We start from the raw sequence: 16,595 nt of genomic DNA on the forward strand, positions 1-16,595 counted from the left end.
TGTAGCCGAAATAGCTGAAGCCACTAATTATAAGGCGTGTCCCCTTACTGGAAATGTTGTCAAACTTCAAATTAAAGTTCACAGCCTGCACTTTAACCTCATAGTCACGGTTTCATTTCCGATCCAATGTGCTGGAGTACAGAGTCGAAACAGCAAAACTTCTATGAACTGTATGTGTAAGGAGAAATGAAACTTCCGATGCAGCAGAGAAATGACCAGATTCATTTCCGTTCATTTTCTCTCCTTCCTTTAAATTGCACGTGAAACAAGTCAGCAGATTTGATGGTGAGGTCCTGTGTCCTGTAGCCTTGTCATGTACAGTGCTGAATCTAAGCAGGCCTGAATTGGGTTAGCACTTGCAGTAGCTCTATAAGTACTTACCATGGGAGATCTCTTGGGATATTTATGTTGCTACTGGGAGACGTGTTGGTGGACCACTGGGAGGCGCTGTTCTCCATGGCTAAAACATAAAATTCAAGTACCCCAATATTAAATATTGGAGCATTGTGCTGCTACAGGCGCCCTCTTTTGGATTACATATGAAACGGAGGTCCCGACTGGCTGTAGCCATTAAAGATTCCATGGCACTTGAAATAGTAGTATTAACCTCTCTCTCTCTCTTTCTCTCTCTCTCCAAAGGTTTTCCAAGTGTTCTCGAAACTGCGATGAGATGAATTGAACTCCATTTAATAATATATAAACTCGGTATGTCATTTTAGTCACTTTTTGTAAGATAAATGTGTTGATACAAATTATGCATTTTAAAAAATTGCAATCAAATAATCCAGGTAAATCAACGAACTTTCCACAGACAATTTTCTTGTGCATATTTTCATCCCACTCTTTTTATCTTTCTTATCTTTTTATCACCCAGATATCTTTTTAAAGGAGTCGGTCTAAATCAATTCCCTACTAATTTTAAGTGTTAATTAAGAGTTACATCGTTAAATAAGATTATGTAACTATTTGTGTCCTGCAGTGAGCGCGATACCACAGTTAATTGTACTTCGCTAATTTTTGCAGAGAGTCGTTCGAACGCCTGGCGCTGTCCCCGGTGCTGAACACTGGACCGTGATCTAGTCTCCTCCCTCTCCTCATGATCCTCTAGGCGTTAGGGATAATTATATTTTCGTGGAAACGTGTAGCTATAAGGAGACATATCACCTCTGGGTATTTTTCGAAAAGCTAATTTTTACAGTTAAAGAGGACTTGAGCTGGGATCATGACTCACAGCGAAGGCACGGGCAAGAAAGAGCAATACATTTCTACATCACTGGAATATGTCTCGGTATTACCATTTTCAACCATGTTGGCCGCATGATTGTGGATTCCTTAAAAAAAATTACAAGGTAAGCCTTTTGTGGAAACACAATACAAACAGAAGCTATTGCCAAACGACATTAACCGGATAAAAACTTTTGTAGTCAGATTTAATTGCATAAATATTTGACATTATTTACATAAAAACAATGAACGAACTCATCAATAGTAGACTGGGGTGATACTCATTTTTTTTATCAAACAGTTTGACACACTGATACTGGACTTACGTAAATTTCACAAGGAAATAAAATGGTCAAAGCAATCACATTAATTTTCTTCGTCTGCCATTGATATCTTTGGAACACAACGTGGTTTGCATTCAGAAAAAGTAGCCTAGCCTACTCCGAAAAGTCTATATAGTCGACATCCTAAAAAGCGACAGGACATATTTTAAAACTTATCATTCAACAAGATGCATACAGTACTTATTTTATACATACAGATATTATTCAGTACATGTTTAAAAAAAACATACAATAGGCTACAGTTATGAAGAGTATGAGTCAGTGTTGGGTCGCGGATCTTGCAGAATATGTGAAACTAGAGATCTGAGCAGAGAACCACAGGCTATAGGTACAATCCACACATTTTAATTAAGAAAAAATATATTTTTTTTCTGGGGCTCATTTGTAATCTTTTCTTTTAAAACAGATGCCTGAAATTACATGGGTCGAGACGTGCTACCCCCACTAACGGGCACACCTGGCATATTTCACAAAATAACTTCGCAAAACAAACACGGAACGATAAATCCCGCCATCCGGCGTGTGTTAAGGATTTCATTTCTAAACAAACGGGATCGACGGTGCCTTGACCTCAACGGCCACGGTGTGGCTCCAAAACATCGCGAAGCGGAAAATTGGCTAGGCAAGAAGTACTGAGGAATTCCTTCAACTCGTTCATCAAAATAATATTTTTACAATAGTAGCCCATTGAGTGAAGCTCTTAAGTCTGTAGGCTACTTTAATGGCGCGTGTGAAACTCCGCTGTTTTATCTGTGAGGAGAATATTTTTTCATTGGCTACATGTAAAAAGAATCATCTCTGAAAACAGATAGCATTCAATGCATGCATAGTAAAATGTCCAGTATTAATTCAACTCTTAACAGATAACATTTGGTTCAACTCTGAAACGTGTGACCAATCTGTTATGAGTTTAATTCACACTGTTATAGCTGAATAAACACTGGACATTTTACTGTGTACATGCTTGAAAGAGAGTAATCCTCAAGTGTACACAAAATCTTTTTTATGCACGAGAGACTGGCGATGTGCAGGGATTAGATTTGACTATTCTAAGTCTTTTTACCCAAGCAGGGACCGAACTGTAGTACATTATCCAATTTCCCTTTCAGAAGGCACCAAGCAAAACAAAACTGGAAATGCAAATTAAGACAGAGCAAAATACTGTGATTTGTAAATGTATAGGCTATTGAATAATTTGTTGAATGGGTAGGTTTTCTATATGGGACATATAATCCCAGTAGCCAGTGTAATCACAGGTTAACAGATTTGGACTTTTGTTCAATGCCTTTCCGGTTTAAAAAGAAAACAAAATCATAACCTAACTACTAATGACGTTCATTAGTTACGAAGCAAGACGACAACCAGTTGGCATACACAGCAGAGGCTACTTCGTTTCGTCAGAAATGGTGTTAATCAGGTAAAGAGACAATAACCGGATTCAGGCAAACAATTTACCTTGTTCCCTGATTTTTAGGCTGAATTTCAATTATTGTCTTATCTTCCCTTAGTGGAAGAAAGGTGCAGGAAAATTGGAACACAGTACATACAACCTGTAAATGTTGCCTCTCTCTCTCAAATAATAAGGCTCTCAAATCGTACATTCCTGACTTCTGTCTATTTATTCAATTTAATTAAAGGATATAACACAATTCCCAATTCAATCGTCCGGCTCCACACCAAAATGTAACAATACTTCACAAATGCATACAGTACATACAATTTTATGACATGGCAGTGTTAAGTATGCAGCCTATATGGTTACATCATGCATTTGTTTAAAACTATATTTTAAAGCCACCTGCTTGTACTTATTGGACTCGCGACGGCCAGAGGATTTCAAAATATTAATTTATACTTCACCATACTGGTTATGGTGAATTTAAGACCTCAAAAAAGACTGGTTCAATCCACATCTGTTTCCATAAAACCGAAGCAAGCATTCCAACCGCATGAGCAGCTCCTGAAACGCCATTACCAGCATTTCTGGAAATAGAAAGGAAACGATTGTTTCTCCAGGTAGCTGACAACGTATCTCTTCTGCATTTAAATAATCTTCTATATTCTGTCACTTAAATAATATGACGTGTCATTGATTCGAACATTCAGTCGAAAATAATTGATTTGTGCTTAATGAACCAGAACTCAGATGTATGTATTTCAAGCTTACTATGGATGTTGCACACTTGATAACGCTGGATAGCACGATAGCTAATAGTTTGCGCACTCATACTTCCACACTAGACCACAATACTTCGTGAATGTTTTGAATCACTTGTACAAACAGCAAAGCGTTTTTAAACTCCAGAACATTCTAACATGCTGTAACCGTTAAATATGAAGCAAACACAAGACAAGAAATTAAAACTTTAAAGGTATTTACAACAAACTGCTGTTCATATTGACTCAAACCTCCCGCGTGTTAGCTTGTTTGGCAGCCAGGCTATATAAAAAACTGCCGGGTACAAATGCAATTTACATACCTGGGTACTGAGGCTTTGGGGAGTTAGTCTAACGTGTAGGTTTGACCTTGCTCTTAATTATACTGTTGCGTTTGTTTCTGAAATATACTCGTATTCAGTTCCAACAAAATGTCTGGTCAAAAAATTCAAATTTTGGAGGTTGAAATTCATTATGGAAAGGCAACTCATGCGTGTCTCGGGGAAAGGTCATTTTTCTGACCTTATAGTTTAATCCACATGAATTACACGTACAGTACAGTAAGCAGCATCCACATTTGAGCTATGTACTATAGTCTACTGCGACCGAGCATTAAAAAGAATAGACCATACAGTTTTCTTGTATTGGTCATATATGCAACCTTGCGTTTTGCTGGCTCGCGTGTGAAAAAAATAATATTTTTTAATAGAAATCTATATTTTATATGGGAAATATACATAAACTACACAACATGGTCGGTTTATACAGATAGTTATTGGAAATGTTAATGTTAAGTAAGACGTTTTTGAATTTTAAGTATTTCTACTGAAACTCCAACATATTTCGAATACATCTCCTAATCAATGGCTTTTATTTATTTTTTTAAGTAACTTTTAACTCCGCAACCCTTTAGACTTTTACTTTTGTGGTATAGTAGTTTGTCCTAGCCAAAACTATCCCTGAGCCCATATCACTTATACATCCTTTATTATTCCTCAGGCATAGATAGCTGGTTCACGTGAAACTACAATACAAGAAAAACAATCATCCTTGTATAGCAACATTTCTTTTGACATAATTTGAACAGCAAAATGTGTTGGCTTTATACTGCACTGAATTAAATTGAATGTTGAGGTTATTAATTCCAACCTAACCATAATAAAATTAATAGTTAGTTACGACATCGATTTTTAAATGATTTTCGGGGACACTTAGTGGAGGGAGTGTGCATTCCAGTCAATAATAAAAGCCACCGCGCGCCAGAGCATTCATCATCCTATTACTGTAACAAATCCAGGCTCCAATACATGAAAGGTAAAATGAATTACCGACGTTAAGTCGTCAATAAAGTCGTTTCTGTAAATGGTGTCTCTGAAGACTATCGCATTTTTCAACCCGCTTTATCAGCACCTCGGAAAATTACGTGGCCGTCCTTTGCTGCGCGGCCTATAATATGGTCCTGTTCGCTCTGATTAAGCGTCTTGCCAGCCGGCAGTGACGGCGCTTTTGACCAGATTTTATTCCCCTCTGCCGTGATGAACGCCAAGCTGATCAGGCGGAATGAAGAGTAATTAAAGCCTATAAATTATCTTTTTTTCAGCTCTTCTCAAGGCGTCTCTTGCAGGCAAGATAAGCTCGAAAGTCCCCATTTAACGCCTGAAAGGGACTGCGTCTAACAATGGCTACTCGGCTAAATAGGATATTGATAGTGTCCTAATTAGAATTTAATTAAGTACCCACTCTAGCTTTTAGGATAAAGATTTCAATTCGCGCAACTTAAATGTAAATAAACTGTACAGGGATTCGGGCCATTGCTGGATAAGCACCTTTTTAGTAATTGGCATTGTTTGTTTGTTTGTTTGCTTGATTGTGTGTGAGTGTGTGTGTGTGTGAGAGAGAGAGAGAGAGAGAGCGAGAGCGAGAGCGTAAACGTTATTTGGGCAGACAGTTGCTGCTTATATTGACCGTAATTGCATTGAATTGCATTTGGAAAAATTATCACTTCAAATATCAAATTAATCTGCTGCATCATGGTTACATCTTAAATAATCTGTCCCTGTAATTTTAAATGTTGGCTACATATTTCAGATAGATAAACAAATTATTACCTGGCATTATATGGTAAATGAAAGTGTTTATATGTCAGACAAAAGTTAAACTTACCTTAAACAATAATTTAACAAAAATTCATGTGTAAAATGTGTGTGTGTAAAATTAAGAACCTCAGCCTGGGTTTACTGCACGTGAAGTTCTGACAGACCATCAGCTGTTAAGGCAGATATTTTTAGTGAATATTTGAGCATCTATTCGAAGGCGCGCGCATACAAAAAAATTACAAAATAGATTCAGTGAATTCAGAGGGATTTAAGGTTGGTGTTTGACGGTTACACTCCAAATACATTTATTTTAATAAAGACATTTATACTTAATACAATATATCTGCTAGGCTACTACTACTGCTCATGCTAATAACAATAACTATGTACATAAATATAAATATAAATATTATATAGGTCTACATTTCAGGCCTACATGCCTCCAGAGTCTTCAGGGTGGTGAAACCGTTCAGACAGAATTTTTTCATTTCCTCGCAGGCGGTTCACAGAAAGGAGCATTTATGCAAACAAAATTCACTTATAGTGCACGGGAATTAAAATAGCATGTTTTGTTTGCTTTTGATTTTCTATCGTCAAAACAATAACATCGCTTCTCCTGAACTATTTATATAAAGAGCATTTATTTAATTATGTTTTGGCTTGTATGGTTTACTTTTTTTTGCTTATGGGAGCTGGGGCAGAGGGGGTGGAGGGTGGGTGCTGGTTGAGAGGCTGGTGGTTCCGCCTAAAGGTACAAGCATGACGAGTAGAGTAAGCTACACGAAGCAAAAACAAAAACAAGTGCACGGAGCACAACGTATTCTGGGTAGCTCCTGAAGATGTCCGCATGACAACCGCTCTGCTTGTGCATGATCGTCCTTTACAGGAGTTTAGTATACCGTTAACTCTGGCCAGAAGAAATGTTATGTCACCATGATCCCTTGTTTGGTTTGCTAAAATCTGTCAATTATTTATTCACAGAGTCGAAAACACTATTGGACGGCTTCACCCCTGTCAAAAGAGATCTCCGCTGCTGATTGGTTCATTGCACGTGTGAGTAGACTCACGTGCTTCCGGTTAGTCTGGGGAAAAAAAGGTGTGTTAGAGGCTGAGCAATTTTAGGAGAATTTCCCGAAGATCGAAGCTTCGTAGATTAGAGAAGGGCTGGGACTGCGAGACTGCGCGCAATGTATTTTCAGTTTTTTCACGCGGCCAGATTATGACAGTTGGAGACCTAAACCCACACGATGCCGTCCATTTAGAAATTAAGAGAGTAAAATTCGGCAACGGCATTTAATGTCATAAGATACTGTTGTTTTTCCTTCATAACTGGATACAAATATTGACCAACAAGTGGAATTCCGTGTGGGAGTGAACGTTCCCGTGCTGAACTGGTTCCAGTTATGGAAGAGCAAAAGGATCAAAACGGCCAGGATTCGAGTGAGGAAGAGAGCGTCTCCCTTTCTCCCAATATGCCGTCTCCGCCAATTTTGCCCCACCAGGCAGTGCAGCAAGCTCACAGAACCACCAACTTTTTTATTGATAACATTCTGCGGCCGGACTTCGGATGCAAGAAGGAGAGCGGGAGCAGGGAGCGGGCACCGACCGCGGGCAGGGATAACGTCAGTCTTCTGAGAATACGGCCGTCTCATCCTACAATATTGTGCCAGGATTCAAACGGCAGCAGTGACGGCACTTCTTCCTCGTCCTCCTCTTCGTCTTCGCCGTCCTCGAAACAGAGCGCGGCGAAGCCGGAGCAAGGGAACGGAACTAACGGGACAAAGTACGACGAGGGCACTACGTCGATTGTGGTTGTAAATAAAGGAGGAGCCGATAAAAATAAAGAAGCGCAGCCGCTGCTGTGGCCCGCCTGGGTCTACTGCACGCGGTACTCAGACAGACCGTCATCCGGTAAGGCAGAACGTTTATACTTTTTAAATGTAAACGATTCACGTGAGAACCAAATCAAAGTGTTCAAGTGCAAAGAGAGAGGGAGAGAGTGAGAGCACGAGAGTACTTTCCTCAGATATCACAAGATATCACGGCTGTTTGCTCTTACAATGTGTGTTACATATTTATAATTTTTAATGCTTATAATTACCTTGAAAATTGTAAATGCAAGTATTTTATTACTTTTAATAGTTTTCGTAAACCTGCATGTGCGCTAGAGATTTAGAACTGATTTTTATTTTTAAAAAAAATATTTGTATGTATTCATTGTGTAAAATTAAGTATCCGTCTTACATTTGTCGACACTTGGACCCCGAATTTACGTAGATCTTTAGGTGGAATTACAATCCAAAATATACGTGGGCTCCTGGCTTATGATGAGCATAACTAAATAAATAAATACATTTGAAGTTGAACCGAAGTAATATCAACAATTGCAATGAAGTAAAGTGGAATAATTTTACAAATAGCAATGCTTATTTGAAACACACACTGACCAACAGGAGAAATAGTCAGCAACGTTTCAAAAGCGTTACTCACACTGAAATTGAATATAATATCATATTAAATGAATCGCACATTTGGTGTCGTAAATTGTTGAGTCAGTGTCGTTTGAAACTATTAGAAATTGCTTGCTTTTAGTGTTTATTCAGAAGTTATAAATCCAGTCCAAAGTGTGAAATATTTCTTGTCAAAAGTAGTTTTATTGCAGATTCGGCCTACATCTCTGCAGCAGTTACAACTGTCAGAGTTTATTGTTAAGGATTAATTTATTGTAAAGGATATAATCATATCTCAATAATAACAGTAATGCAATTTCATAGATACCGGGCAGTGTTTAGTAATTTTAGGTCTTAATAGTTTATGCTGCTTTTAGCCGGAGCGCGTGAAAGACTTGCTAGAATATCCCAAGGATTTGCTGCAGCAAACTTTTCTGAAAGTTATAAATAGGCCTATGCAAAGATCCGTTGTAGTCGTTGCAAGAGACGTCTGCACGCGGACATAGATGGTGATGGAAAGCTGATGAGAGAAAAATCCATTGATTGACCGACTGAGCGACCGGTCTCCACACCAACGGCGTCTTCGGTTTCAAATCAGGGTGGAACTATAAACCTTAGTGCTCCCCGACAATACTAATTTAATTGTAGCTTTTATAATAGGCTTTTTAGGACTAATAGCCTTTTAAAGCAATATAGGGAATATATTCGCAAAACTGTTTTATTACCGTATGTTTCTACGTCGTCAATGTACATTTCTTTGTCTTTTCGTTCCAATGAGCCTGTGCGATTACCTTTATTTTGGTGTAGAATTATAACACACTCAGGAAAGCTTGTATAGACCACCAATTCCTATTTTACATATCTTCCTTTCATTGTACCTGACATGGTATAGTATAGTTCCATAGAAACATCATCTGATATGTTAATGGCCTACTGTATAAAACTAGAAGAGGCACGCGACTGATGCTGATGCTGCGCAGACGGGTAACCGAAACAAGGAATGTTTTTTATAGAGACAAATATGTAAATAAACCTGCTGCCTCCGTCTGCATGGAACCGAGCAATCAACCGAGTCATACAGATTCCTCTGTGACGATACAGGACTATGAAAAATAGCTAATTTCTTTTAGGCAGTATTAGTCGTTTTCAGCATTCTCTGTCGTATTGTGAATGAGAATTTAAGGTACCCACTGCAACGTTTAATATGAGCAATTATTGCATACTGCTGCCTGCGTGATCATATTGATTAAAAATTGCAATTATAAAAAAATTCAATTATACACGGAATGCAGAAAAATAGATACCACTGCAGATGTACAATACTATGGTCCTCTCAATTTTAGGAAAGAATAAAATAATAAAATAAACAACACTGTAAAAAAAAAAGGTTAAAGATAAAAATCAAAAGGTGTTTGACGTAGAAGTTTGCCTCCAAAATTAGACTAGAGAGCCATCGAAACTGAAATAATCATAAACACAGATATCTAGGCCGACTATAATGACGTTTTAAATCAGCTGTGCCATAGCTTATATCAAGAGCAACAATTCCAAAGATAAAGAATAATTATGTTGTCGATTTATAATTATTTTGAATCTATAATATTTGTAGTCGGCTACTTGAGTTAGCACTCGCATACTTTACTGCAACAATAAAGGCGAGACATGCAAAGTGTATGATATTTAACTGATATCTATTATCTATATCGATACCCACCATTTATGAAATAAATTGTTCAAACCAATTGTTTTGATTTTGATGTTGTGTTGCTCTCCTCCTACGGTGTACATGCAAGGCTTTATAGCCTGTTTTTCAATTTAAAAATAAATAAATAAATAAAATGCGCCTGAAATGTACACTTAAATAAACTGAAGGCGCCCTGATTTCACACTTATTTAAGTTTATGAGAATATTTATGGTTTTTCAATGTACAACGCATACAGTGTATAATCTTGCTATATTTAGGATACCTGTTTTCTGAAGACCAGTTTATTATGGTATGAGTTGTTCGTAGATTAGCATTTTCTCCAGAACTGACTGATATCTGTTGTAATAATGGCACAACAATACACTTAAAATTCAGGATATTTAGTATTCCAGTCGAACGTCATACCGATCATATTGAACAATGATTGCCTGTCTTTGTTTTATTTTATGGTTTTTATTCTTGCATTGCCTTTACCTTAGACGTGCACTTCAATAAGTAATATGCATTTTAATATGCAAAAACAGAGCCAAAATACTGAATTTCACAAACCAGTTAAAGATATCGTGTAAGCTAGACCTGATCTATTTTTCCTGCTGCAACTAGCCTATACCAGAAACACAATGAAATCACGCATCGATGATCACACGTCCTCGCAATGAATGCAATTACTGGAACTTAAACGTAGCCTTGCTAGACTAAAAGGCAAATGGTGATTTCAATCGCTGCTATATGCAAAATCACTGCTGTATGTAAAATAACCCCCTGAGTGAAGCAGACTTATGCCTTCAGTCTTGGCCTAGTAACCAAGCGTGTGGTGTATGTGTCTATGATCTGCTGTTATATCTGCATTCGTTTTATTTGTTGTCTGTGCTCTATAGGCCCAAGAACACGAAAGTTGAAAAAGAAAAAAGACGAGAAGGAAGACAAGCGCCCGAGAACAGCGTTCACGGCCGAACAGCTGCAAAGACTTAAAACGGAGTTTCAGGCCAATCGCTATATCACGGAGCAAAGGAGACAGACTCTGGCCCAGGAACTCAACCTCAACGAATCGCAAATAAAAATATGGTTCCAAAATAAGAGGGCGAAAATAAAAAAGGCCAACGGCATCAAGAACGCCCTCGCGCTGCAGCTCATGGCGCAAGGACTGTACAACCATTCCACCACCACCGTTCAGGAAGACAAGGTGGACAGCGACTGAACCGACTCTCTTTTTTTCCTCTCACGTGCCATAGATAGCATACTTCTGGGGAATGATTATTATTATTATATTATTATTATTATTATTATTATTATTATTATAGCCAAATTGTGAAGTAAACCATAAATCTAGACAGAGGGCTATCCAAATCAGACCTCTGTCTACTACATAGCGTATATATATATATATATATATATATATATATATATAATTGTAGATATTTAATTTCAGGTGGTTAAATATCAGAAGGGTGTACCTGTACCGAATAATACTTGCTGGGAAATATTTGTTTTCTTTATGAAGCTGATCACTGTTTTTGTACATCTCTGAATCATCACGATTTTTTTTCAACAGTTCATTTTTGTCTCCCGAATTCAAACTGCATTCAACCAATTTTACAGATTTCGTTCTTGATTCGCCGCTTGAAGCCAAAGATTTTAATATGTTCAGAAAAAAAATGTGGACTGAAATAAAAGTGTATAATGCACACGATTCATTTCGTTCCTCTGGCTTAAATTCCTTTCGGTCGTAATTTAAATTAAACCCGTTTAGCCCATCCTGATGTCTGGGTTGGCTTTTCTGTCGGCCTAAAATTGACAGCGCTGGAAGATCACATGAACGTTATAGTGGCACAGAAAAGGAACCATAAACCAGATTTAACTTCCAACGATGTTAGCTGAGTATATTATTACATTCTTTCTCTCTTTGTCTATCTCTCTCTCTCTCTCTCTCTCTTTCATCTCTCTCTCTCTCTCTCTCTCTTCATCTCTCTCTCTCTTTCTTTCTCTCTTCTCTCATCTCTCTCTCTCTCTCTCTCTCTCTCTCTCTTTTACGCATACGCACACGCACGCACACATATACAGTGGCCTCTATAAAATAAATAACATCAGCTCCATGGTGGCAGCGTTCAAGGTTGAAATGCCAATATATATTCCTTAACAACCCACTGATATATTCAGGCACAACAGAGGAAGTACAGCCAGGGTATTGGGCGAGACAAGCGGAGCATGGGTGGGGGAACAAGTCTGTGGGTGGAGATGCAAAGGTCAAATGGCACAACTCAAGGTCATGCTGACGGTCTGTGCAAAGATCAGCTATTGCAAAATTCCTTCATTCTTACTGGCTTTCCTGCAGCACTGTGTTCACATTATTATTATTATTATTATTATTATTATTATTATTATTATTATTTAAAAACGATTATTATAATTTTTTGTTGATGCCATCGTAATTAGACGTCTATTTATTCTGTTCATATTCTGTGTGCTTTCTATAAACAATTTGTGCCCATTGTTTCACACAATTATAACCTTATATACTACTACTACTACTACTACTACTAATAATAATAATAATAGAAATATACATACATCTTTTAATCCATAGGATTATAGGATTATTATCTAACATTGTGAACTCAGTTTAAATTTAAGGACAATTAAAACCGAATGCTGAGGTTGTTGTAGGCTAGACTTCATCATAGATAAATCAAGAGACATGAAAACCTGAAATAATTACGGGTACACCATTCCGCGTGGCCTTTACATCCGCCTAATGTAAGCATATATGAAGGTTTCACAGTACTTTGGATAATTTAACTTTTTATTTTATTTGATGACCCTTTAAACATTTTTTAACGACGTACCTACCTGGTACAAAACGTGGCCAAATTAAACGATTATTCTAAAAATTTTTTAAAGCCAGTCTTTTTTTCTTGGGGTTATCTTATATGTGTGGTATTTTGGTCTTTTTTTATTTTGCTTATACATTTTTCTCTTTCGGGACATTTTTTGACAATTACGTGTATTGCCTTCGACTGCTTTGTTATCGTTGTGCTTGATATTTTTGCGTAGTGAGTAGGCTACTGCAATAGGTTTACACCAGCGTAAAATAAGTGTGTTTGTTTCGAGAATTAAGCAAAATTAGTAATTTCAATAACGGTTTCTGTGGTATATTATTGACCAGCATTCCAAATTAATTCGTTTTTTAAATTGCCAACTATTAGGAGCTTTTAAAGAAATCTGTACGACCAAGTAATAGGAGGCTATTTTATCACGAATGATGCAATTACCCGGATGAAAACGCGTTAGAATTTTAGAGTTTTTCTGCAATTCTCCCCATGGGTCATCAGCATGCAAGGATGTATTTTTAATTGTGGACAAAATTTCGCGTATTAAACTTATCTGTATATTCACTAGGCAAGTGAATGCTTTTATACAGGTGTTGATGGAATATCACGTCAGAAAACCAAGTGTGATACGTGAAAAAGGGAAGCAATTCGTGAGCCCAGGGAAACACGTGTTTATCTCCACCTAGCCGCAGTGAGTAGCCTACGACATTAGTGAAATTACGAAACGTAATGTATTCGTTCGTTCATTTTGGCATATCTCTAATCTGTAAGAAGTGTATTTTGGCGAGAACAGAGCCCTTATGGCCGATGTGACCCGACATCCCCACCCCAAGCTGTGTTCTTGAACTGTTATATGTTTTTGGTTCTGACACGCGGTGCCCCTGGTAGCAGTCGGATCATTAGTGTCCTAGCAAGATGTGGTTTTGTGTGACTGCCCTGTAATTAAACGAGACCTTAAATTGACTTCCCTTCAAGTCAAATGACTCTGTCAGAACTTTCAAACTGGAGTTTTAACACTTTTCTTGAAGTTAATAGAAGTTAACGTAGATCATTATGACTTAGGCTATTACTTTGTATGGCAAAGACGCAAACGCATCAAGGTGAGGCTATTAGTTGCAGCTACCGCTTTTTAACAGATGCCGAATGAAATCTTGCGTTTACATAGCGTATTTATGAAACATTATTTAGTACCTCCTGGACTTAACATTAATCATTTACTGTGTAGAGTCTATTTACACAATGTACTCACAGACACACACAAAGATGTTACATTTTTATGCTAACATACACTTCTTGACTTTGGTGGAGTCACTTATACATCATCTCTTTGTTTATCTCTGTCTCTAGCTCTCTTATTAATCTTGTTTATGCCACTAAGATAAACGTAGGCCTATTATCCCTCGCACACTTTACACAGCTAAGATGATCGGTTGGTATAGAAATACAATAATGATTTAAAAAAACATAAATTTGCCTATACTTAATTTCTTACACGTGAAAAAATAACAAGGTTATTGATTTAAAAGATCCCGGGTTTGAACTATAAATACTACTGGCAAGAAGAAAGATAATCTTGGCATTTTTACGTATTTTATAGTCAGATCATACCATACAGAAACACAAGCGCATTCAGACCTTCCTAAAGACCGGAATGAAGAAAAACTTCACCCACTTTCAGGTGCTACCTATCATATACGAAATGCTATAACTATTGTTTTAATGCAAATATATAAATTATATATTTTAACTAATTAAATGTATTAGTTAGAAGTGCATGGTTACAGTGCATGGTTTGGGTAACTGAAATTCAGTTCGAAAAAAGCCACTATTTACTTTTATGGATCTTTATCACGTCGTTTTATTCTACATATTTAAAAATAATTATAAGATGCATTATAACGCGAATCCAAAACGAGTTACGCAAAGGTACATTTTTGCGCACTGCGTTCTGCCATAATATTACGATTTAAATGAAGAAATGAAACATAAATCTGGGAAAAGTGAAATTAAAAATTCTATTTTATATTGAGGAAATTGAGTGTCCCATTAAGCTCCTATAGTTGGGTTGTTTAGAACTTACTGTTTGATTCTCTTTGATTCTTTATGCTCAATTAAATACGAAGGTCTACTAAACTCGGAATACAGACATAAAAAGGAAACATTAAAATTATTATCCTAGCATGTTTAAGTAGTCTGTTGATGGTTAAAGAACATAACTGCAACACTAAGTAATTGTCGCAGTAGGCTACTAAAGAGACGTAGCAGAACCGGTGTCTACCTAATTCGCAGGTAGACGTTCTGGAATTAATCAAGGCGCCCAAATGAAACGGCGCATCGCGAAGTTTTCCACCATCAATCACGCCTTTGAAGCGCTGTTGCTGTTCAGACGATAAACAGACAGTTTATCATGCCGGAATCATATCTTCCTCTGCTACTTGCATTTGGTTCAGCACAGTTTTGTTGGAACTCCCAACATGGGATTAAAAATACACATACTTTCGATCATAGGCTATAGCTTATCCCAAATATGATTTTTTTGTTTTGTTTATCAGACTGGAACAATTGTTTTAACAGTGTAACCCGTACTGGACCTTCACCACGAACTAGGAAACGTTTTTAAAAAATGCCACTGAAAGTAAGTTTCAGGTCGCTGAAACGTCCTGTTTCAAAGGCCTACCCGATACCGTTGCATTATTTCCATTAAAATAATCAGGCTCACAAATAATGACAGTTCGACATCGCAAGAAGCTAGAATTGTCAGAAAATATGCGCAACATGAATTGAAGTATACCGTTTCATAATTGTTATTTTACATTGTTTTAAAATGAATAATTATATAACCCTTTAAGGTGCAAGATCACAAATATGTGATTAGAATGTTCTTAACTGGACTGGTGCAGCAATCACTACTGGTAACTGAACGCACGATAGATTTTGCATTCGACCCCATAATCTATTGCTGATTGATCTAAATATTTCTGAACCCACAACCCAGTGTTTGGTACGCACTCGGCAATGGGCCAAGATGAATTTACAGAAAGAAAACTGCAATAAATACAATTTGACGTAGAAAATCCGGTGCCCTTTAATTTACATGAGCTGCTCTCGCACTGTATCCGGTCTGCATTTTCTGACGTCATGGCAATCGCTGTGACGGACACCTTAACATTTTCCACCATCACGTCTTAAAGCACATCCCAAATTTGTATGCTTGCATGCCATTTTGCGCATTTGTGTGGGGTGATAGTTCTAAAATGGTAACTCAGCAAGTGCAGCTTGTCCAGCTTATAGTAAATATATGAATGAAATGATAAACAAAAAACACCTGATATTTGGTTTCGAAGGCAAACCAGCCAGTAAAGGTTTAATTATAATGGTATGCTCTTCCCTTGGAAGTAGATCTTCTGGTCAAGTTCTCTGACTGGTGCCACACTGCAGCTTCCTAAGCAAAACCACACCACGTCACATATGTTCACACTAAACTCTGGGGTCTGTGGCATGCTGGAAAAATTCAAAAGTTTCTATCATCAAACAAGCAGCGGGTTCTTTGGGGAAAAAGGCCGTGGAATTTTTTCAATTGTGCTTGAAATTTGGCTGGCGAAGAAACCGAAAACTGTGTATTTGGGGTTTCTGAGGAAAGTCATGGACCTACTGTAAAACAAATGAAGCTAATGATGCTAAAGTGAGCACAGGGCTGATTGAGTAGTATTACTGTACATGTACTTGGATGTCTCTTGGCTGTCTGTCAGCTCCTCGAGGTGGACAGATATGGACATGAAAGAGAAAGCAA

At 37.5% G+C, this 16,595-nt stretch overlaps 1 protein-coding gene across 1 annotated transcript; it reads left to right on the forward strand.

Moving 5' to 3' along the window:
* Positions 1–6,640: 6,640 nt before the first annotated feature.
* LOC135251744 (homeobox protein engrailed-1-B-like) lies at positions 6,641–11,667 on the forward strand. Its single transcript, XM_064329473.1, has 2 exons — positions 6,641–7,732; positions 10,856–11,667. Exons 1-2 carry the CDS (start codon positions 7,225–7,227, stop codon positions 11,173–11,175), a joined length of 828 nt encoding a protein of 275 aa, XP_064185543.1. The 5' UTR covers positions 6,641–7,224; the 3' UTR covers positions 11,176–11,667.
* The last annotated feature ends 4,928 nt before the right edge of the window (positions 11,668–16,595 follow it).

Source organism: Anguilla rostrata, chromosome 3 (assembly GCF_018555375.3).
Source record: "Anguilla rostrata isolate EN2019 chromosome 3, ASM1855537v3, whole genome shotgun sequence".
In the NCBI taxonomy this organism is placed as follows: Eukaryota; Metazoa; Chordata; class Actinopteri; order Anguilliformes; family Anguillidae; genus Anguilla; species Anguilla rostrata.